Raw genomic sequence first — 22,992 nt, forward strand, 5'->3', positions numbered from 1 at the left:
AAGTATTTGTTTTTCTGTTATGAGGTAAATAACATGATACATTTTGCCCCTATAGTATGGTGCTTAACACTTTCTTGAGATATCTGTAAATGAATCACTTGCACTAAAATCCAATAAAAGGAAAGGCATAAAAGATAGAAAGAAGAAAGATTTCAGAGCTCTTTCCATACCTCCCAGTGATTTACCCTAGGCAACAAACAAGAAGTCAGGGGGAAAATGCTTTTGTGAGATTTTAATGAATTGGAGCCTTGAGTATGTGCGTTAAAGTGGCAACATGAAAGCATCCTCATTTATTTTATAGGGTTTTCCTGGTGCCCCTGGAAATGTTGGCCCAGCTGGCAAAGAAGGTCCCATGGTAAGAACTGCTCATTTTCCATTATATTTTCAAGGACACTTATTGCACCCTTATCAAGTCTATTCTGTGGCTTCTTTATACATGAACACACAGAAAATAAATATCAGCCACATACATCATCTGGGAATGCAAAGTAATAGATTGTAATTATGGAGTCCAAATGAACGCAGGACTGAAAGGAGAGAAGGAAAGAGAAAAACATGGCAGGGAAAATTGAAGAGGGTGACAGGGGTACGGGAAGGGAGGGGAAAGCAGGAATTGTGTACATATGAGATTGACTTGGCCGTGTGTGTACTGACATCCTATTTAGAAAAGGAAAATAGATTCATAATTTATTGACACTTTATACCAGGAAGCTGTTTGCATTCAGAAAATGATTCTGTTTCATCCCATGGCAGCATCACAATTTTGAGGTTGTGAGGCCCTGTTGATGCCGAATGAACTTTAAATAAACTCTGCTTTCAGGGCCTCCCTGGCATTGATGGCCGGCCTGGACCAATTGGCCCAGCTGGAGCAAGAGGAGAGCCTGGCAACATCGGATTCCCTGGCCCCAAAGGCCCCACTGTAAGAACGCCACACTCTCTTCTCCCTCGGCACTTCTTTGCCACATTTCACCAAAACTCTCTTTTCTCTCCTGCCCTCAGTCCGCTCTACCTCAAGGGGGCCAGGGGGAGGTCCCTTTCAACACAAGAAAACAACAAGCCACTTACCACATTAATAACTGATCTCCAATATGTCACTGCACCCCTGATGGAAACCTATCTCCTGAGTCTATGCCTCTGCAAACACAGGTGGACCTTATTGTACTTGGACTTGCAAGAAGATGGATCACGCCCCAGCTAACAGAATTCAAAGACTAGGAACCTTAGAAAACAATCAAGCAAGAAATTAACATTTCAAAATTTTCATGGTTAATTTGACATTAAATGTGTACTTTTTTAATGTTTGTTATAGGGTGATCCAGGCAAAAATGGCGATAAAGGTCATGCTGGTCTTGCCGGTGCTCGGGTAGGTGCCAACTTCTGCCTGTAGCTGCCCACATAGTACCCGCTTAGGAAACACACAGCCTTTGAGGCCACCTGATATAATTCTGGCATTTTCTTTTCAAAATGGCATCCCCAAGGATCCTTTTACCATCAAAAAATGTCTTTTTTTTTTTTTTTTAACTGCACTTACAAAGCAGTGAGCTGTAACGAATCAGAATGTATACTAGGTCAAAAATATTTATGGATGCATTTGATTTTTATTTATTTTATGGTTAAGGGAGCTATGCATATGCTAGTAGCATTCTCTGGCCTTCATAAATTGCCCTCCATCCGTGGACTTCCCACAAGCCATTTCAAAAGTTAGTACTTGGGCAGGGGACCCACAATGAGTCATTCTAAGATGATAAGCTTTGAGGAAGTAATGCGTGAGGCTTTGAGGCTTCTTAAACTGTCTCACTGGTAATTCTGAGCCTCTCTGTGAAACTTTCTAGGGTGCTCCAGGTCCTGACGGAAACAATGGTGCTCAGGGACCCCCTGGACCACAAGTGAGTATTTCTTCCATTCTTGTTCTTTGCTGCCCTGCAACAAATCCAGTCCTGCAAAATGACCATCTCATTTTTCCAGTCCAAGAGTTCTATAGGTAGACAGCAGTGGTGGCATACACCTCTATTCATGCTATCTTGCCTATCACTTTCAGGGTGTCCAAGGTGGAAAAGGTGAACAGGGTCCCGCTGGTCCTCCAGGCTTCCAGGTAAGTCAATTAAAACATACAGAATACTGCCTCTGGTCAGACTATCCAGCTACAAATCACCATAGCACTCCCCCCACCACACAGAACCTGATTTCAGAACTGTAAAGTTAAATGAAAATTTACTTTTTCAAGGCAAACTTTTGTGTAATGCTGTAATAACACGCAATAGTTGGTGATCATGTCACTATCAGTATCCAGAAAAACCCAATTATTAGCATCCTGTGAATGTAGCCCTAAGATTGAGATTTGTGGCTTGTTTGTTGTTTCCTAGGGTCTGCCTGGCCCTGCAGGTACAGCTGGTGAAGTTGGCAAACCAGGAGAAAGGGTGAGTGAAACAAGTGCTAGTAGACTTACCTGCAGTTGGGACTTTTCCCCCTTGTAATGCCCTCCTGCAGTGCAATTACAATAGGCAAAAAGAACCTTCTTATTTCACATGTTAATGATAGTGTTCTGCCTACCTGGGTACTTTGGAGAGAATAAACCAACTTACTCATTTTTGTTGGAATAATGAATCCTTCGTTTTAAAGACTGAATGAAACACTGCATTATGGAAGTAAAATGTACCAATGAACATTCCATTTAATAGCCTTACTTTTTGTAACGTTAACATGCAAATTATTTCCTTTCCCATAGCAAAAAAGTAAATGCGCTGATTTTCCATCAAACTAGACCCTGAAAAATTGCGTTTAATATTTTTCTTGGCATTCAGACATGACACTGCTAGCCACAATCAGGGCATGAATTCTGAGTCATTTTCTCTGGTAATTGTGATGAATGTGCCTCAATTCAGTTACATTCTGTGGCCTGGTCTCCTTTGTCAACAGTGGGGCACATTAAGGAGACAGCTGGTCAGTAATAAAGGAGATACACTTGGGTATACAATTAACTAGGTAATGTGCAGAATATGATCATTTCTATTAAGAAAGCAGTCTGTTATATAACTAAAAATAAGCAATGTCTGATACTGTTCATCATTATTTATCATATCAAATGAGATAGTCTGTTTTGTCATTTTTTTAAAAGCAATAAACTAAGTAATGGAAAGCTTAAATTTGTTGGTACCAGCTTCTAGCATAGAAGTATCTTTGATATCAGTGGAATTCTCACTTTTTGTACCTGTCCATATACAACAAATTTCTCTTATTCCTAATAGCCCTGTACTTGTACACTCAGGGAGGTAGAGCCTTCGTGGCTTTATGCCGCTATGTTGAAATTACCTAAATATAATCATAAGTGGATTTCAAGAACATACATACATTTCATGATTTATTTATTATCATGTTTTGCCTAGGGTCTCCCTGGTGAATTTGGTCTCCCTGGTCCTGCTGGCCCAAGAGTAAGTGTTATTTAATTAACTTTCATAAACTTCTGGTGATGTGTTTGTAAAACAAGTAGTGCTTTCTTTTGAAAGCTATTGATGACCTTGCAATAGGTTCTGAGACTCTTCTGTAGTTACACATAATCTGTAGAGAATGTTTGATCTGTAAATTAAATCAAAAATTTAAATTTAATTATTCGTATTTCTTAGCCAAAAACCACAGTTATAAAAAATATAAATGAGCTAATATATGTATTATATTCAGTAACTTATATATACAAGTATGATATATTTATGACAAACAAGAAAAAGTAATGTCTTACTAAGATTTGAAGTCAGTTTTTGCAATGCATGTTGATGCTCAAACTCTAATGCCAAAATCATGAATCTGCTCTTATAAAAAAAATAAATAGATTTGGTTTGTCTGTAGTCATTGGAAAAACTGAAATGATCACTTTGCCCCACAAGTATCCTATTATATGGTCAGTTACCAAATTTAGTATCATAAAACCATAGTTATAAAAAAGGTCTTTGAAACAGGTGCAATGTGGACTGTGTACATGTTAAATATTCTGGGCCATGGAATACCACCATGTCATGGTGATATTTACATACAATTGAGAGATATTTAGAAAGGTAGGTAGACACATACACACACACACACACATATATACATATACATCCTGTTAATATTATAATTGTTACATCACTATTGCATAAGGTTATAAAAAGGGAGCATAGACATGACAATATCTCATCTTATTTACACCTAGCATTGCTCTTCATTTAAAATGGCACAGTCTTTCCCAATAAATACCATGCATAACCGATGTCTGTTTTTATCTGTGGACCTATTACAAAAAAAAAAAAGAGAATGACTTCCAAAGGTTGAATGTTGTACTCTAGAAGAACAACATTCCGCGGTTACAGCCACGAAACACTAAAGCTGAATGAGACTTTAGAGATTATCTCATCCCATTCGTTCATTTTACTACCAGAGAAATTAGGGAAAAATAACTATAATTTGTTAATGGACCAGGATTCAAAAGCTAAAAATCTATGAACTCTGATGTGAAAAATGGTATCTCTGAAAGTGCTGAACAGTGCAACACTTATATCTGTCTTTTCTTTTCTTTTCTTTTTTCTTTTCTTTTTCTTTTAACAGGGGGAGCGTGGGCCCCCTGGTGAAAGTGGTGCTGCTGGTCCTTCTGGTCCTATTGGAAGCCGAGGTCCTTCTGGACCCCCTGGGCCTGATGGAAACAAGGTAAAATTTTGCATCCCATATTGCTGCTTGGGCCCACTATATTCTAGAGTAGCTAGATCATTCACAATAGTAAATGAATTGTTTTTCAGAGTTTTTATTTCCAATTCTGTGTTGATTTCCATCACAGTAAATGACAATCTGATTCTAGCGGACCTGAATTATTCCAAAAGAAGGGAAATCCCAGTGTTCTACATACATAAATGAATTAGTATGGGTTTACTCTTGTTTCACCAAACTGTTTATACTTTGGGTTGTTTGGGTTTTTTGTTTTTTTGTTTTTTTGTTTTTTTTAGTTTATTTTTATTTTGAGAGAGAGAGTACGCATGCAAACTGGAGAGAGAGAATCCTAAGCAGGCTCCATGCTGTCAGTGCAGAGCCTGATGTGGGGCTTGATCTCACGAACCATGAGATCATGACCTGAGCTGAAATCAAGAGTCAGATACTTACCCGACTGAGCCACCCAGGCACCCCTATACTTTGATTTTAATCTAGAAACATCATATAATTTTGGACAGTATTTTTAGAGAACAAAGTTTCACCTTCTTACCATGCTACTTCAGAGAGTAAAATTTCAAAAGGTAGTCTAAATTTTAATAACAGAAGAGGTAAAAATTAAGTGGCCAATATATTCATCCCCAAAACATAAGCCTGGCAACTTGTATTTCAAAACAGAATCTGTGGTTTAGATTTTAAAATAGATAGAATTACACACTTCTGAAAAACAGATGAACCACAATAAAGAAAAGCAACTCATATTACTCCTGATTTCTACCTTTAAGGGGAAAAAAATGTAAGGATTAGCTGCAAAAAGCTATTTTGGTATGTGGAAGGATATTGGAAAAAATAAAAAGGAAAGAGGGAGAGAGGAAACAAGAAAGAAAATATGGTTTGGTGAGGTAGTACTTCCAAAGACTTTTATCTTAGAAGTTAGTCGATAGGTTTTAAGTATGTGGAATTGTAGGGTTTTTATATAAAGTGGAAGCTATAGTTCCTGCTCTTAAGGAGATTAAAATGTAAACATCTCCCCCGTTGATGAGGTTTCTTTACCTATTTCCTGTGTGGGCTAAGAGACTTATCCTTGAAAAATGTTTGTGGGCAAACATTTTTCACTCTCTGCATCCTATTGTCCTGCCCTCCTCTTCTCCACGCCTGCCTGCCTGAAGAGGACTAGGAGCGGGTTATAGAAAAATCACAGCCACCCACTCCCACTTCTCTTCTCTTTAGCCACGGTGTCATTAATAGCATCTCCCTCTGTTAGATTCTCCCTCCTTTCAACAGCCCTCCTTTGTGTCTCTAAACTGGCAAGAATGCTATCTATTAAATGTTTAAATTGGAATCCTTCAAGAGTTCGAGTCTTCATTTTCTTCTTTTGCCACTGAAATAATTGATTTCACATGTGTTTGATTCAAGGGTGAACCTGGTGTGCTTGGTGCTCCAGGCACTGCTGGTCCATCTGGTCCCAGTGGACTCCCAGGAGAGAGGGGTGCTGCCGGCATACCTGGAGGCAAGGGAGAAAAGGTACCCTCTCAGTGTTGGACCCTAAGACATGTTGTTGATGAACTCTAGCAAAGAAGGCTGCACAGGGTTGCCCAGTTTTTTACAATTCTTGGTAGGTGGTCTGGTAGCATTTTGATATCTATCAATACGCATTTCCCTCTGCCACCTAGCACCTACGCATTTCTAAACTCACTAATCTGGCAAAATTCCTTGCTACCATGGAATTTCACGCAAACAGATGGTGTTGAGTAATACATGAGGCTCATTTTAATGCCACTAACAATAATGCCTCATCCTGCCCTAATTAATGGGAAGAAGCTATATTGAACAGCTGTCAACCGTGCTGCTGCATTAGTTATGCCATAAGAGTGATCAGACACTGAAGCCCATTGTGATGTTGCCTTATAATTCTGTCCACATGAATTTGTACCTTGCTTGATTATGCTTCAGGAGGGTGTATGGAAATTAGAAAAGAATATTTAACAATAATCTGGAGACGGCCTTGAATTATTTTTTCCTTCATTTTTTTTCCTCATTCAACATTCTATAGAATAGTAGGGAATCAAGACATTACTAAAAATGTAAGCAACCGAAGGTATAAACACTTCAGATTAATTTTGCTTCAAAAATGTGGTTGGAAAACGAAAAGCTACTCTTGCTTTATACTTTCAGGGTGAAACTGGTCTCAGAGGTGAAATTGGTAACCCAGGCAGAGATGGTGCCCGTGTAAGTAGAATTTTGTTTGTTTGTGTGTACTTAGATTGGTATTTTGTTTTATTTTATTTTTACATTTCACTCGATTTGAGGTGGGCAGTTTTCCAAAATAGAACTGACAAAAGGATCCAGGTTTAGTGAAAGACTATTCCTTTCCTTCCTGGATCTCTGAATAGTAATATCATTTTACATGTCCCAAAAGAAAGATTCAACAGAACTTATCCCTTTGAAAATCAAAACCTGAATTTCTTAACTTCCTTAGTGTTAACTATACGAAGTACAAACTATAAACCAAAAGCTCTAGGTTAAATAGAATTTCAAGTGACCGTTCAAATTATTATAGGGCTTTAGAAAAACAAAACAAAACGATAACTCTTACATTTTAAAAAGCCAAAACCTCTAACAAGGTCCCATTTATTCAAATGTATGTCCTAAGAATTTATCACCTGAAGAGCAGTCCCAACGATTACCTGTTACTGCCCTGGTGATGCCAAAGATAATCCTGTAAAGGTATAATAACCCTACCAGAGCATTGGCAACATGGTTCTTCCAGGCCATCAGCTACCTCGGTCCTTCGTCTCACCTCCCTCAGAGCTGATAACTCACTCTGGCACATTGATAATAGTCCTTTCTCTGAGTCACACAGTCCTAGTGGTCTCAAACAAGGCTACTCATTTGCTGCTCTCTAGGGAATTTGACAAGAGCAGAGAGTTCAGATCTCCCCAATTCGTAACTTGCCCTTGACTGACACATTTCTATAACCTTTATCACTGGGGGTACTTTCCTCCTGAGAGCCGCTTCTAATAGTTTTGATAATTAGAACTGAAATGCATCAAAAGCCTTCTCGATGTCCATCCAGAGTGTGCGGTGAAAGTGTTCAGTCACTGTATAAGCACAGCAAGGGGGAATGGCAAGGGTCACTTTTGAAACTGGGGGTGTTATTAATAAGACTAATTTCCTTTTGGTATTAGGGTGCTCCTGGTGCTGTAGGTGCCCCTGGTCCTGCTGGAGCCACTGGTGACCGGGTAAGCACACATTTTCACGGAGTTGCAACTCTCTGAGCCAACAGCAGTGTCTAAAATTTCCTGCCTGCCCCAGCCCCAGGGAGCCCCAGCAATTCATTTTTATGACTTGGTATAAAGCCTACTTACTTAAAAACCTATCTGTTGTGATGGGGCAGCAGGAAACAAATGCTGTGTGTTTAAAGTTCTCTTTCCCTTCGTATAGATGTGCTAGCTATCTGATCTATACTTTAATCCCTATCATTTGTTTTAAAGACTTTCCCTGTTGCCCATTAACAATATCCTAATGCACTGAGCCTTCTCAAAGCCTTCAATTGTAAAAAATCAATAAAATACATAGTGTGCCCATTTCACATCGAACAGTCTACTTAAAATAGACCTTATTTATTGTATTGCACAGATTGCAGCAAATAGATCAGCTCAGTGTCCATCTAAAAATTAAAATGTCCTCCTCCTAGTATTGTGGGCACTGATTTATAGTGTTTTTGCAAGTGTATGACCAATACCACTTCAACCCCCAAAATGAATACAACAGTAAGCACAGTAAGAATCCATTTTATTTTACTGTCTGAGATGAGCATTAGGTTTTCTCTTCTGATGTGACTGCAAACCCTGACAAGAGCCCACTGTCTACCGCTGTTCCCTCCCCCCACCTCCTCTTTGAGCACATTAACAAGCTCATCTTTGGTTCTATTAAAGGGTGAAGCCGGTCCTGCTGGTCCCGCTGGTCCTGCTGGTCCTCGTGGTAGCCCTGTAAGTAGAAACCTGGGTCATTTTGGACACTCATAGCCTTTAGACATGAACGAATCTAATACTGCTACGACATTCTTCAATCCCTTCTCCCACCTAGGGTGAACGTGGTGAAGTTGGTCCCGCTGGCCCCAACGGATTTGCTGGTCCTGCTGTGAGTATCACATAATGATGGTTAACCCCAAAACATCCCAAACTGGCAAGTAGAGTGAGCTGGAATGCCTGAACTCCAACTATTCCTTCCTAACAGGGTGCTGCTGGTCAACCTGGTGCTAAAGGAGAGAGAGGAACCAAAGGTCCCAAGGGTGAAAATGGCCCCGTTGGTCCCACGGGCCCTGTTGGATCTGCTGGCCCATCTGTAAGTTGAATTCATTGGTGGTCAACACAGCCTGTGTAGTTACCCTTGAAATCTTTATCATTCAACCTATATCAATCAAGTGCCTACTGTAACTACACCAGGAATGTAAGAGCTAGCATTTGCATACTGCTTTATAATTTATAGAAATTTCATAAATATTGTCTCATCTTACTTCTTTGGTAACCCAATGAGGGTGGTAACACTGAAAAAAGGACATTTATCTTATGACACAGATTACCATTTTTGATTTCGGGATTTGCTTCTAATAGATATAGGAATGATACTTTTTTTTTTTTTTTTTTTTTAGGAATGATACCTTTGAAGAAAAAAGCAACATGTATAAGAACTCTTTTGTGATTTGACCCCATCTTTTTTTGTCAATTTCCATTTAGGGTCCAAATGGTCCCCCTGGTCCTGCTGGCAGTCGTGGTGATGGTGGCCCTCCTGTGAGTATTTATAATGGAGGACATTTCTTTCTTTAGAATCTATGAAAACCTTGAAACTTTGGAGATTTTTGGTTAATTTTGGACTATAATAAGGAGACTCTTGAAATTCAAGTTAACTGTATCTGAAGATATTCTGGTGTTGAAGTGATAGTCAGGCCAAGGGATATTAACTTAATCCCAACTGGAGCTCAGTGTAGTGTATGTTGCTACCCCTCACCTGAGGCAATAACCAAAGTTAATGCCAGGTTGTTGAATTGTGAAATGGGTAAAAAGATTTCTCTTTATCCTTTTGCCGATGCCCCCCTTCTCCTGCCTGACCATGCCCTTTCTCTTGGCACCCAGTGCTGTTATGCAGATTCCTTAAACACCCAGACCTCCCAAGGAATGAACTGCACTGACTCCTTCCTGCTCTTGCTGGACAGCAATTAATACTCATGGTCTTTTGTTGTACCTTCCTGTGTAAACAAAATTACTTATCCAGTGTCCACTTCTTTTGCACCCAGCCAAGTGGTTAAGACATTTATTAACGTATGCACATCAGTGTGTAATAATAGCATGGTGTCTTCTTGTTCTTAAAACCATCAGGTTACATACCCACATTTCAAAAAGGACCATCAGAGCCTTAATGCAAAATATGGGTGTTGCAATTGGGGCACGCTGGTCGGAAAGCTGTGTAGAAATGGAAGGTCTTTGGGGTTCTTGTTTTTTTTTTAATTTTTTTTTTTTACCGTTTTTATTTTTGAGACAGAGAGAGATAGAGCATGAACGGGGGAGGGGCAGAGAGAGAGGGAGACACAGAATCGGAAGCAGGCTCCAGGCTCTGAGCCATCAGCCCAGAGGCCGACACGGGGCTCGAACTCACGGACCACGAGATCGTGACCTGAGCTGAAGTTGGACGCTTAACCGACTGAGCCACCCAGGCACCCCCTTTTTTCTTTTTTTTTTAATTTTTTTGGGGGGGTTCTTGTTAAATAATACCCTATATGAGGTTGCCACCACCTACTCCTTGGTCCATCTGTGGTCACGTGTATTGAGGAGTTGTCAGAGGAGAAGTTTCCATCTTACCCACATCCCTAGAGCTGCCATTGATTGTGGAATTTTAATGTGCTTGGTTCTTAGGGTGCTACTGGTTTCCCTGGTGCTGCTGGACGGACTGGTCCTCCTGGACCCTCTGTAAGTAAATCACTTCAAAATGTGTCATTTAGCCAAACAACCTTGCCTCTAATAGGAAATTGGTAAGAAACTCTCTAGAAACACGCTACTAATATTTTGCTATTACTTTCCTGGTCTGAAATCAGTTTTCCTGAACCATTAAGACAAAATCATCACAAATTATATTTTATAATATCGGCTTAAGAGGCTTTTATTCATGTGAACACAAGTCCCTTTTTAGGGGCACGGTCTCTTCGTTAAAAATAAAAAAAAAACAGAACAGTTTTAGTCACATATCAGATATTTCTATATCTAATTACCCTTTATGGCCAACATTCTGCCTCCGTTGTTAAGGTATAATTGTTCCAGAATTTAAAGGTGGTTTGGCCTCTAATTTAATTCTGATTCAGACTCTCCTGTCAGGACTCAAGAGAATTTAATTAATTACCAAGGATTAAGTCTTCCGGTTAAGGTTTCAGGGAAAAAAATCACAAAGATGTTGATTTCTTGGAATCCTTTTACAGGTTCATAACAGAAAAATCTTCATTCCCTGTAGGCATTTAATTAAACCTAGTTGAAAGCATATGTGATTCCTCAATTATGAACAAAATTCCAGTATTGTCTTTTTTCAAAAAGAAATGAGCAGAGTCCTCCAAAACCCAAAGTCCCATTCATTGACGACTAACTCTTCTAACTCTACATAGTTCTGATTCCAATATGCCAGGATCCTGGTAGCACAGCATTGCTTTTCCTCGCTGACATTTGCCATAGCCTCTGCTTCAGTTATTCATTTTGCCATAACCTCCGGAGAAAGGATGGGAGCTGCTTCTCTCCATAAGAAAGACTATTACAAACCCTAAACATGTCCCCCAAATGGTCAGGGTATCATCCTGTTGCTTCACACTGTTTGCATCTTAATATCTGGAACCTCAGCTGCTCTCTCCCAGGTCTGTGATGATTAACTGAGGATAAATGACCTTGCCATTTGCTCACAGGGTATCACTGGCCCTCCTGGTCCCCCTGGTGCTGCTGGTAAAGAAGGACTTCGTGGGCCTCGGGGTGACCAAGGTCCAGTTGGCCGAACAGGGGAAACAGGTGCATCTGGTCCCCCTGGCTTTGCTGGTGAGAAGGGTCCCTCTGGAGAGCCTGGAACTGCTGTAAGTGATTTCAAGCTTCTCTTTCTTAATACCTTGTGTTGAATTAAAATAAAGCCTTACACAGATCTTCAAGTGGCATATATTTGTTGATGAGTGTTGCAGGCTTTCAAGTAGAGCTCAATTTGAGCCAGGAAATCTGTCCAACAGATACTGAGGTGTCATAGCTTCAGCAGTTGCTCAGAAGGCATGAGATGGGGATGACAATAAATGAGGGAACTCACTCTTTTATCAAAATGGCACCTTACTGGTACTGGGAACTGAACAGAATCCCATTGCCATGGTCATCCTATTGTAAATTTATCAAATCTCAGCAAGCTACCAATTCCTTAAACATGCGTTGTTCAGTATCATTGTTACTCTGAAATGTGTCTTTCTTAGACCTGGTTCAGTTAGAGGCCGAGGTCAAAATTTGCATCTTGGCATAGATTCCATAAAAACTCTATTTCACTACCCCAGATGGCTTCATTAATCACAACCACATATTCTTTAATGTCGTTCCATTGGTGTCAGGGAGGAACTGGGTACAAAGAAATATACTTGCCAACATGAAACTCATCACTAGAGAAAAGATAGCCAAGGATACATCCTACTAATGGAAGGTCACTAGCTTTTTTCTAAACTGAGGATAGCGCATTCTCACAATCCTCAAGCCAACCCATATTGTCACTGGTTTGAGGGGCTTATTAGTAATGGTAATTACTAATTAATTACTAATTACAATGGTTTGTCATTGGTTTGAGGGGCTTATTAGTAATGGTATTTTTCCTCTTGTTCAGGGACCCCCTGGAACCCCTGGTCCTCAAGGTCTTCTTGGTGCTCCTGGTATTCTGGGTCTCCCAGGCTCTAGAGGTGAACGTGGTCTACCAGGTGTTTCTGGATCTGTGGTAAGTGTTTGACACCATTCTTATTCTCATTAACATAATAAAAGATTTTAAAAGCTGCCACTTCAGATGTGACAGATTGATCACTGAATAATTCCACTTAAGATTTTTTATTCATGGCATTTTCTTTATACAGATCACATGTCACTTATCTAAGAAGCTTTAATACCACCTTACTTAGACACACGCTATAAAGATACAGCTTAATATTATGCAGAATGATTTTTGTTCTTTTTACATGCTTAAGAACTATATAAGCTCTAATTGCATTTACTCCTCTGCAGTGTGAAATGCTGGCATCATTTATCCTGTTGGAAGAATGAAGCTCTGGAAGTTCTGAATCATTCCGTTAAATCCTATACATGACAGCAGCTAGGGCTCAGCTCACCTCCATAAACTCTCTCAACTTTATGAATTCATTTCATTTGGGATATCGGACGTAACTAGGCTCACCTGTACAGAACAGCATTCCAAAATTCAATAAAGCTGACCATCTGAGTGTGTAGGATGAGGGCAAGGATAACACTGATGACACTTCTTACCATTTTGTGACCCATTCAGTCTCACTGTACCTTCTTCTTGCAAACTGGAATCTCCTCGCCGGGGTTGTTTAGGAAGGGTGAAGTTTGCTCTCAATCCAATAAGAAGAATGTTGTTTTGTGTTCTCTGCCTCTAGGGTGAACCTGGACCTCTCGGCATCGCTGGTCCACCTGGGGCTCGTGGTCCCTCTGGTGCTGTGGGCGCACCTGGAGTCAATGGTGCTCCTGGTGAAGCTGGTCGGGATGTGAGTATGACGCTTGGTTTGTCATACTAGACTACATACTAACTACATAAACATAGCTAGAAAACCTAGCTGTGTTTCATTATGTGCAACATCATATCCTGAGCTGAGTTCCTCTTGTTCCAAGTTTTGGAACAAGATGGTCTGTTTCTCCATTAAATCAACATGTACTGACCACTCCTGGTATTGAAAATACGAAAAATTACTTGGACTGGGGGATGGATGGGTCTTTGAAGAGCATGCTTCAAAGTTGGCCAAAATATCCAAAACACCTCTAAAAGAAACTAGGTTGGCAAGTTCTTGCTCCTGTCTTTTAACAGTCTGAAAGCGGGTTCACTAGTGAGCATTGGGAGTGATGAAGACGGAGGAGCTGAACTATAGGGGCTGGTGGGTTAAAGAGCCTCACTAAGTGCCTTCATTGGTGTGGTGTCTTCACAGGGCAACCCTGGGAATGATGGTCCCCCAGGCCGCGACGGTCAACCTGGACACAAGGTCAGTATACCTCTCTGTCTTTCTCCAATTGAAAAGTGACCAAAACACAGGACAGTTTGATGCTAAACTTCACTTTGCCTTTGGTAGGGAGAACGCGGTTACCCTGGCAACATTGGTCCAGTTGGCGCTGTGGGCGCACCCGGTCCTCATGGCCCCGTGGGTCCCACTGGAAAACATGGAAACCGTGGTGAACCTGTAAGTTTGTAAATACCAGTCCCTTTGTGCTGCCATCTTTGTAGGCTTCCCTTGTGACCTCCCCACACTTGGGAACTATGGGGGCTTGGGGAGGAGAGTTTTGGGCTTGGCTGATCAGTTATGTTTTTCTTTTTCAACTAACAGGGTCCTGCTGGTGTTGTTGGTCCCGTTGGTGCTGTTGGTCCAAGAGGTCCTACTGTATGTACATGGTGATGATTTCTTTACAAATTAACATTTAAGGAGCCTCAGTCCAGACTGTCTGCGAAGAAAATAAATAATATACAGGCTAGACTTCATATTTTTTTTAAAATGTAGTCCATGTTGAGAATTGCTACAAATAGCTTCTAAGTCTCTTCTATTTCAAATCCCTTCTGCTTGTTTTAAATAATCACAAAAATCTAGCCACTTCACAGGAAGCTCAACTAAAGCAGATTAAGGGAATAGATAACACCCCCATGGCTTTTAAACCTTTGCACATCCTGAGTTGCTTTGTAAACAGATTAAGCAATATTTGTGGGCACGGGAGTCTCATTTTCTAAAGAAGTAAATGTCCTATCTGCCCTTCTTTTTTCTATACAGGGCCCACAAGGTATTCGAGGTGATAAAGGAGAGCCTGGTGACAAGGGGCCTAGAGGTCTTCCTGGCTTAAAGGGACACAATGGACTGCAAGGTCTTCCTGGTCTTGCTGTAAGTAAAATGTGGACATCATGCATGTATACGGATCTTAAAAGATCTTCCTCAAATTTTCACTGCCGTTGTTCTAAAATGTCCTACATCATATTCATTTCCCATTCTCTGGCTCGCTCCATCTCGCAGAGATTAATGCCATTTCATCCCAACACAAAAAGGTGAGGGTTAAGGGAAATTGAAATATACATATATTAAAATCTCTTGGCAACAATGTCCTTCAACCCCACTTAAAATAAATATAATTAGAGGAATGACTAATATTGCACTGCTGAAATAGCTTGTAGAAAAAAATATAATTGAATATAATAGACATAATGGGAGAAAAGAGCCCCATTTTACATTTTCAATTTTCTCAATCCAGAGTCCATTGAAACTAAAGTTTTCCATTGAATTTAAAAAAACCTATTTGTCGACACGTGTTCTGAAAGTGTGATTTTCCTGTTCTCTCTTTAAAGGGCCAACATGGCGATCAAGGTGCTCCTGGCTCTGTGGGTCCTGCTGGTCCTAGGGTAAGTCAATCTAAGAGACATTTATCTCTGAAATGGAGTTTATGTCAGGCACTGAGCCCAGGCCTCTGCTTCCTTGTGGGGTTTTAACTGACTCACTCAGACCCTGCGTCCTTCTTCCCTAGGGCCCTGCTGGTCCTTCTGGCCCTATGGGCAAAGACGGTCGCACTGGACATCCTGGTTCAGTCGGACCTGCTGGCGTTCGTGGCTCTCAGGGTAGCCAAGGTCCTGCTGTAAGTATCGTTTTGGGAAATAATGAAGAGCATCACAGACCTAAGGAATATCTTCTTCAGACTAAACCAAGATGGTTACGACAACACATTAAAGTTGTCCCCCACTGCCACATGTTAGTTCTAAAATGTGTAAAAATTACCTGTATGTGATACGTTGTTTAGGTCCATCCCTGCAAGTATGTCTGAGATCAAGTTGTTTATTTACATGGACTTAGTTCTTTTTTACTTATTAGAACATGCTTGTGTGTGATGCTCGACTGAAAATCTGCTGTCACTGATGTCTCTCACTGTGACCAAATACAAAACCTCCTTTTTCTCACGTTCACCTTTGCAGGGCCCCCCTGGTCCCCCTGGCCCTCCTGGACCTCCTGGCCCAAGTGGTGGTGGTTATGATTTTGGTTACGAAGGGGACTTCTACAGGGCTGACCAGCCTCGCTCACCACCTTCTCTCAGACCCAAGGATTATGAAGTTGATGCTACTCTGAAATCTCTCAACAACCAGATTGAGACCCTTCTTACTCCTGAAGGCTCTAGGAAGAACCCAGCTCGCACATGCCGTGACTTGAGACTTAGCCACCCCGAGTGGAGCAGTGGTAGGTCAAGATATCCAAGCCAGAATGGCCCTTCTCATAAGCTGGGCTTTGCAAAGTCAGTTCCCACTGACATTTAGAATGAAAAGGTTTTGGGTAAAAATTGCATTATATAGAATCATGCCTAATTAGAAGCATTTTCTTCTTCACCAGCATCCAGTTTCAGGCTTCTCTTAATGTGTATTTTTGCATTTTTCATATACTCTGATTTGATGTTTCACGGAGGAGAGAAGGAACTGTCTAATCTGGAAAGTAGCCATCCTCTTCCTATTAAATGTAGGGTAGACAATGTTACTTATAAGAATCAAAATCTTGGTCTAGTAATTATTAGAACCTATAGTCTACTCAATAAGAAGTTTTATGAGCTGGGTCTTGTCTTTTTTAAAGGTTACTACTGGATTGACCCTAACCAAGGATGCACTATGGATGCTATCAAAGTATACTGTGATTTCTCTACTGGCGAAACCTGTATCCGGGCTCAACCTGAAAACATCCTAGCCAAGAACTGGTACAGAAATTCCAAGGTCAAGAAGCACGTGTGGTTAGGAGAAACTATCAATGGTGGTACCCAGGTGAGGAATCCTACAAACATTCCTTCTCCTACTAAATAATATTATTAAGATTGTTTGCTTTTTAATGATCTGCATTTTAGTCGTTTACCCAAATGGGATTGTTAAAAGAACCTGCTCTTTTCTTGGGTTCCAGTTCTATCCTGGAATTGTACATTAAAGATGGATTGATTGAACGTACCCACACAATTCAAAGTTATTCTGCAAATTTGGCTCAACTGATAATCCCTGGAGAAACTGACTAATGACATTTAGTGTGAGGAAGTACTGGCCAGCATATGCGTCCCTGTACCCATGAATGTATATTTTCAGAACATGTGCTTTTCTAAATTTTTAATCAAATCTTTTCACCAACTTTATTGCATGCCTCCTGGTGGGGATTACAGAAAAAGAAAGAGGTCTGAATCTCTGTCTCCTTGTTCTCTTATTCTAAAGAAGATACATACCCATTAAAAATACCTTATCTAGAACAGGTATCTTTTTGAGATGATCTTGCCTCAGCCTGGTAGTTCCTATGTCCCTTCTAAGTAACTAATATTTCAAAGACCAGTGAATTGAGTTTCCTGGAAAAGTACCTTTTTCCCAAGGTCAGCTCTGAGTCCATTATTCCTCCCTATACCAGACATTTTTTTTTTGACTCTTAGTACCTGAGGCCATCTCCACTTAACTAGAATTTCTATCTTATTTTCTGTAGTTTGAATATAATGTTGAAGGAGTAACCACCAAGGAAATGGCTACTCAACTTGCCTTCATGCGCCTGCTGGCCAACCATGCCTCTCAAAACATCACCTACCACTGCAAGAACAGCATTGCATACATGGATGAGGAGACTGGCAACCTGAAAAAGGCTGTCATTCTGCAAGGCTCCAACGATGTTGAACTTGTTGCCGAGGGCAACAGCAGGTTCACTTACACTGTTCTTGTAGACGGCTGCTCTGTAAGTAATAGTGAAATGTGGGGATACGCTTATTTGGGGAGTGTATTTTGGAGGTGGGGAGATGGAGTTTTAACTTAGACCGTAAATGAATGAATAAGACCATAAACGGATGAATAAGAGACCTAACTTACTAAATCTATTTTCATAACTGTATTTATTTAAATTAAATTCCGAGTGTTCTTATCAGACCTTGCCTTCTGAAATTCTCTGCAATGCTAAAATATATACAGTGTCCATGCACTAGCTGTTTTTCTTTAAACATGAGTTTGTTAAATTATGATGTCTGCCCACAATTTAAAATTACTTGAGGTTAAAAGGTCCCAAGCTGTCACTTATGGCTATATGTATTTTATTTTACTTATTAGTATGGCATGCATGCGATTTTTCTCTACAATATGCTAGACATTGCAGAAAAATTAAAATTTACTTGCAGCAGCCTGCATACCCACCTGGCTCTCCCTTACCCACACACGCACACCCCAAAAAACGATAATATAGCAGTAAGCCACGTGGAATACGTATTGAAATTTTCTTTTAAAAAATTAGACTGGTAAGAAACTGCTCTCCCTAAAGACGCCCCTGATATTTCTGTTGCAAAGAGAACATGTTGACCTTGGGAAAACTTCTTCAGAATGAACAAGCCCAAAAGTGGTTCTTAAATATCTAAGGTTCTGACGATACTAGATGTAGAAATAGTGCTGCTTTTCATATATGTACTTTTTTCCCTCTTTTAAACAGAAAAAGACAAATGAATGGAAAAAGACAATCATTGAATACAAAACAAATAAGCCATCCCGCCTGCCTATCCTTGATATTGCACCTTTGGACATCGGTGGTGCTGACCAAGAAATCAGGGTGGACGTTGGCCCAGTCTGTTTCAAATAAATGAACTCAACCTAAATTAAAAAGAAAACAAAAGAAGTCCGAAAAAAACTTTCTCTCTTTGCCATTTCTTTTTCTTCTTTTTTAACTGAGAGCTGAGTCCTTCCATTTCATTTCCCCTGCACATCTATTTGCTTAAATTGTGGGCAAAAGAGAAGGAGAAGGATTGATCAGAGCATAGTGCAATACGATTTCATTCATTCCCTCCCTTCCCCCCAAAGATTTGGAATTTTTTTCGACACTCTTACACCTGTTGTGGAAAATGTCTACCTTTGTAAGAAAACCAAAATAAAAATTGAAAAATAAAATAAAAACCATGAACAATTTGCACCACTTGTGGCTTTTGAATATCTTCCACAGAGGGAAGTTTAAAACCCAGACTTCCAAAGGTTTAAAACTACCTCAAGACACTTTCCTATGAGTGTGATCCACACCATTAGGTGCTGACCTAGACGGAGATGAGCTGAGGTACTTGTTTTGTTTTGTTCCAAATACAAAGGTGCTACCAGTATTTCAGATACTTGAAGACTGTTGATGGTGCTAGAGGACTCTGAGAAGAAAGACTCCTCTGTAATGGGTTGCCGTGTGTGTTCTTTCTTCATGTGATTTAGCATCAGTATTTTACATCTTCTTCCCAAATAAAAGTATGCAGATTGCTTGCCCAACCTCGTCCTCTTCTTTAAATTCAGCAATTTGTTCTTTGCCAGTCTCATTTTCATCCTCTCCCATGGTACCAAAAAGAAGCCTTGTTTCTCGGACAAGCAGAAAGATTAAATTGTACCTATTTTGTATATGTGAGATGTTTAAATAAATTGTGAAAAAAATGAAATAAAGCATGTTTGGTTTTCCAAAAGAAAATGCTGAGTAGAATTCCTTGCTTCGATGCTCTTTGCAATGTAAGTATGGATTATAGCATCTCTACCAGCCGTTAGACTGTTTCTCATTAGATAGAAACTATGCAAAAAGGGCAGTGTGGTATAATAGAAAGAGCAGAGAACAAGGACCCAGGAGATCTGAACCCCAATTCTGACTCTGCTTCTTGCGGTCAAGGGACCTTGAGCGTTTCATCTTTCTGCCCCTCAACTTCCATATCTAATACGGGGAAGTTTCCTTCTCTGAACTATAAACACTTGCCCTGCTCAAAATACATAATGCTTAAACAAATGGTATTGTAGACCTAAGTTTACTCTAAGCAGAGATCCACAGAACCTTCTGGTTTATTGTCTATTAAGTACTTTGAAGCAGTGGCTGAAAGTTGGTCTATGCACAATTAATACTATTAACTAAAACAGTTTCAAATATTCAGTAAAAATGCCATACACTTAAATCTGATGCAACTGAGTACAATGCGTGTGAGGAGGTAATGTGTGTGCTGTCAATCAGCACAGACAGTTGTGGATAATAGTACCATGAACACCTACCTGCCAAATCAAGTTCATTTTCCTCCCCTGCACCTTTCAATGACATCTTTAATACACTTAAACAGAGTGATGTGTCAAGTAAAATGTTAAGATTCATTTAGAGCTTATTTCCTGTTGCAGAACATAATTGGGATTGTAATATTTGCCTCCTGAAATAAGTCATCTCAAGATTCAATTAGTTTTAAAAGCAAAAGACTGAACATGATGAAAATCTAACATCAAGTCTAAAAAGTTAGCATAGTCTATTACCCAAACGGTAACTTCCAATTATGGTCCTTCCCGCCACCTGAATCTGAACACAGGGATGCTTATTAGAATGCAGATTCCCAGTCCTCAGCCACCAAATTAAGATTTAGTAGGGAATCAGTATTCCTAAGAACCCTGCAAAATTCTGAGGTACATCCATCAGGAAGCCACTGTACCCAGTGATTTCCACAACTGTCTGTGGCTCTAACATTTTGTATCCGGCAAGAATGAACCAATACAGCTGACCAAATGATACAAAGAAAACCAAACCCCTGTATATCAGAATATGAGTACTCCTTACAAATTAGTAATTAAAATGGCCAGGGCAAGCTTACATGATAACCAGTTAGACATCTCTGGATTCCTTCAACATGCCTTGCCCTCAGGTCACAATCCAAGAAAGTTAACGTAAAGGGTGAAAGCGAAGAAGGAAGAAGCCATTTCCTGACTACCAGCTACGAGCCAAACACTACGTTAGATGATAATAATAATAATGGTCTTTGTCAAACTGAATCCAAATAGGCAGATTTCTTAAGCCAAGAGTCATAAATAATCATTTAGCCATCAGTTGGGACTACAGAAAAATAGTTCAATAAATAAGGGTATATATCTGATAAAATAATAATGAGGAAATAAATGATGGTATAGCCAATAATTACTAATGAGGAATGAATAATGGTATATCTAATAGAAAGCAATGGGAAAACAGTGAAATAAGTGTTGATAACCCAATAACATTTATGAGGGTAGTTAAACAACAAAAAATGCTTAGAATGGAATATTACAGTCTTTAAAATATCATTTTCAAGTACACTGTCATTAGAAATATATCAAACATGCGTGTAAAAATGCTAGGAGTAGGCGCGTTCATGGAGTAATGATAGGAATGACTTTTATGCCTGAATTTTCCAGATTTGCTATGATATAGCTATATCACCTTTATCATTTACAACAAAATTAGCCTTAAAATATTATGAAAAGAAATAAGCAGCCAACAAGCGAAAACAATCCTGGCTGAGAAGTAGCCATCTCCGGGGAAACAGTGGTCCACCTCCCACCCATTCATCTTCTGAAAGAGAAGAAAACCCTAACCTAAGAGTCATCACTCACAGTGACCCAGCCACACTGGGGGGCATCAGAAAGGGGCGCACGAGGCCATACATACCAAGCAGCGGCATCCTCAGGGATTTCGCAGTTTAGTTGCAGAGAGAGAATAAAATAATGTGTGAACACAATTTTAAACCAAGTGTCCTGTGAGGATAGCGGAGGACACTATTAATTAATGAGAGGGAATCTCAGAAAATTAACCTTAGCTTCATGCAGTAATAGTGACATTTGGGTTTAGCTGATCAGCTTTTGCCAGAGATCTAATTTCACTTTCAAACGCTCTGTGTCTGGCCAGAGGCTTCTTCTCTGGAAGCCACGTATTAGAACAGTCTGGTACTTACCAAGCAGGAGGTCCACTGTGAGTGTTCCCGGGGCCTGGGCAAAGTACCGAAGGCTTGACCCTGGCACACCAGACCTCTCTTTAGAGACTAATCACCAGGCCCAAGGGACCCTCCTTACAACATTTCCTGACCCTTGGTCCTATGAAGGTCAGCCACCTCTAACTGTGCCAGTCTGAGAAGGAAGAAGATTGCATATGAGAGAAGGAAGGAGCAGGTAGCCAAGACTGGGGGACGAGACATTAATCAAGTCTGGTAAAAAGGGTCATTTAAAATTCTAAAATCAATACAGCTAATGCACTGGCAAAGAGCAAGGACACCTGACCAATGCAGAACACATTTATTATCTTTAATGCCAAAATACTTTTTTCTGCTATTCCACTTAATATCACTGAAAACGAAGTTCAGAAATTGGATTATATATAAGAAAAGTTGGAAATGTCGTTTTGGGTCAGAACAACAATCCATCTAGATGAGTACTTTGCCTTTGACAGTGGCACCAAGGGAAATTTGGGAGAAAGAGTGGTTGGCACTTCCTGAGAAACCAGCCTCAAAACTCCCATTTAATAACCCATTGTAAATCTTTTTTGTACATAGATGAATCTCAACCCTTCCAGAGCCCTCTGTTTTGAAATATGTTGGTATTACTGTACCAACAGGAGAGAGCTAATGCTGAATTGTTAGCTCGGCTTCCTAGCCCTCTGATCAAGTAGCTAAAATATGCTTTCTATCCTTGTGCCTGGATCAGCCAGGGGTTGAACTACTCAGTGTCCATAGGGAGCACCAGTAACTGCTGCAATGGGGCCATCGACCGCCCATAATGATTGACTTTTCCCTGCAGTTTGGTGAAATGAGCACATAATTTGTGGCCAGCAGCCAAGGTTATGTGCACCAGCTCCACCAGTGACTAGCCAAGAGCACCTGGGAAAGTGTCTTAAGTTCTCTGAGAAGGTTACGGATCATCTTTAGGTCTGAAGTTTGCAGGCACTGGTAGTCATCTCTTGAGTTAATCTCCTGTCCCTGTCCCTCCAGTGTAGGGAGAGGAGAACCTAGAATTTAAATTTAATTAGCACCACTCTTTCAATTGGTAACCCATCAATTTTGAGTCATGCCTCCCTATCAGTAAAAATGTGAGCCCTTAACTAATTTTGTTTATTTATATATAAATGTTATACACGTACTACGTACTATGGGACTAATACATGATGTGCAATGGAAAACCTACATGGGAAAAAAAAAACTGTAAAAGAGAGAAAATAAATACAAATAGAAGATTCCATACTCCAGTGGATCATTTCATACATACCCTAGAGGGTGTGCACATTCCGTCCCCCTACTGTGAAGACTACTGCCC

The 22,992-nt window shown here is 40.2% G+C and overlaps 1 protein-coding gene and 1 long non-coding RNA gene across 3 annotated transcripts in view; one reads left to right on the forward strand and one right to left on the reverse strand.

The window, feature by feature from the left end:
• The window catches only part of COL1A2 (collagen type I alpha 2 chain), a 35,807-nt gene extending 16,951 nt beyond the window's left edge, over positions 1-18,856 (forward strand). The window contains exons 24-52 of the mRNA XM_060632481.3: positions 302-355; positions 821-919; positions 1,310-1,363; positions 1,833-1,886; positions 2,039-2,092; positions 2,364-2,417; positions 3,384-3,428; positions 4,576-4,674; positions 6,085-6,192; positions 6,844-6,897; positions 7,857-7,910; positions 8,607-8,660; positions 8,758-8,811; positions 8,908-9,015; positions 9,408-9,461; positions 10,581-10,634; positions 11,609-11,770; positions 12,547-12,654; positions 13,328-13,435; positions 13,871-13,924; positions 14,012-14,119; positions 14,264-14,317; positions 14,699-14,806; positions 15,265-15,318; positions 15,441-15,548; positions 15,883-16,141; positions 16,526-16,710; positions 17,402-17,644; positions 18,383-18,856. Of these exons, the coding sequence (XP_060488464.1) occupies positions 302-355; positions 821-919; positions 1,310-1,363; positions 1,833-1,886; positions 2,039-2,092; positions 2,364-2,417; positions 3,384-3,428; positions 4,576-4,674; positions 6,085-6,192; positions 6,844-6,897; positions 7,857-7,910; positions 8,607-8,660; positions 8,758-8,811; positions 8,908-9,015; positions 9,408-9,461; positions 10,581-10,634; positions 11,609-11,770; positions 12,547-12,654; positions 13,328-13,435; positions 13,871-13,924; positions 14,012-14,119; positions 14,264-14,317; positions 14,699-14,806; positions 15,265-15,318; positions 15,441-15,548; positions 15,883-16,141; positions 16,526-16,710; positions 17,402-17,644; positions 18,383-18,529 (2,751 nt within the window). The 3' untranslated portion in view covers positions 18,530-18,856. The remainder of the gene's footprint in view (positions 1-301; positions 356-820; positions 920-1,309; positions 1,364-1,832; positions 1,887-2,038; positions 2,093-2,363; positions 2,418-3,383; positions 3,429-4,575; positions 4,675-6,084; positions 6,193-6,843; positions 6,898-7,856; positions 7,911-8,606; positions 8,661-8,757; positions 8,812-8,907; positions 9,016-9,407; positions 9,462-10,580; positions 10,635-11,608; positions 11,771-12,546; positions 12,655-13,327; positions 13,436-13,870; positions 13,925-14,011; positions 14,120-14,263; positions 14,318-14,698; positions 14,807-15,264; positions 15,319-15,440; positions 15,549-15,882; positions 16,142-16,525; positions 16,711-17,401; positions 17,645-18,382) is intronic.
• Positions 14,265-22,992, reverse strand: part of LOC144615506 (uncharacterized) — a 63,048-nt gene continuing 54,320 nt past the window's right edge. For both annotated transcript variants that reach the window (XR_013553877.2, XR_013553883.2), the window contains exon 3: positions 14,265-14,378. This is a non-coding gene — a long non-coding RNA (uncharacterized LOC144615506). The remainder of the gene's footprint in view (positions 14,379-22,992) is intronic.

Source organism: Panthera onca, chromosome A2, assembly GCF_046562875.1.
Source record: "Panthera onca isolate mPanOnc1 chromosome A2, mPanOnc1 haplotype 2, whole genome shotgun sequence".
In the NCBI taxonomy this organism is placed as follows: Eukaryota; Metazoa; Chordata; class Mammalia; order Carnivora; family Felidae; genus Panthera; species Panthera onca.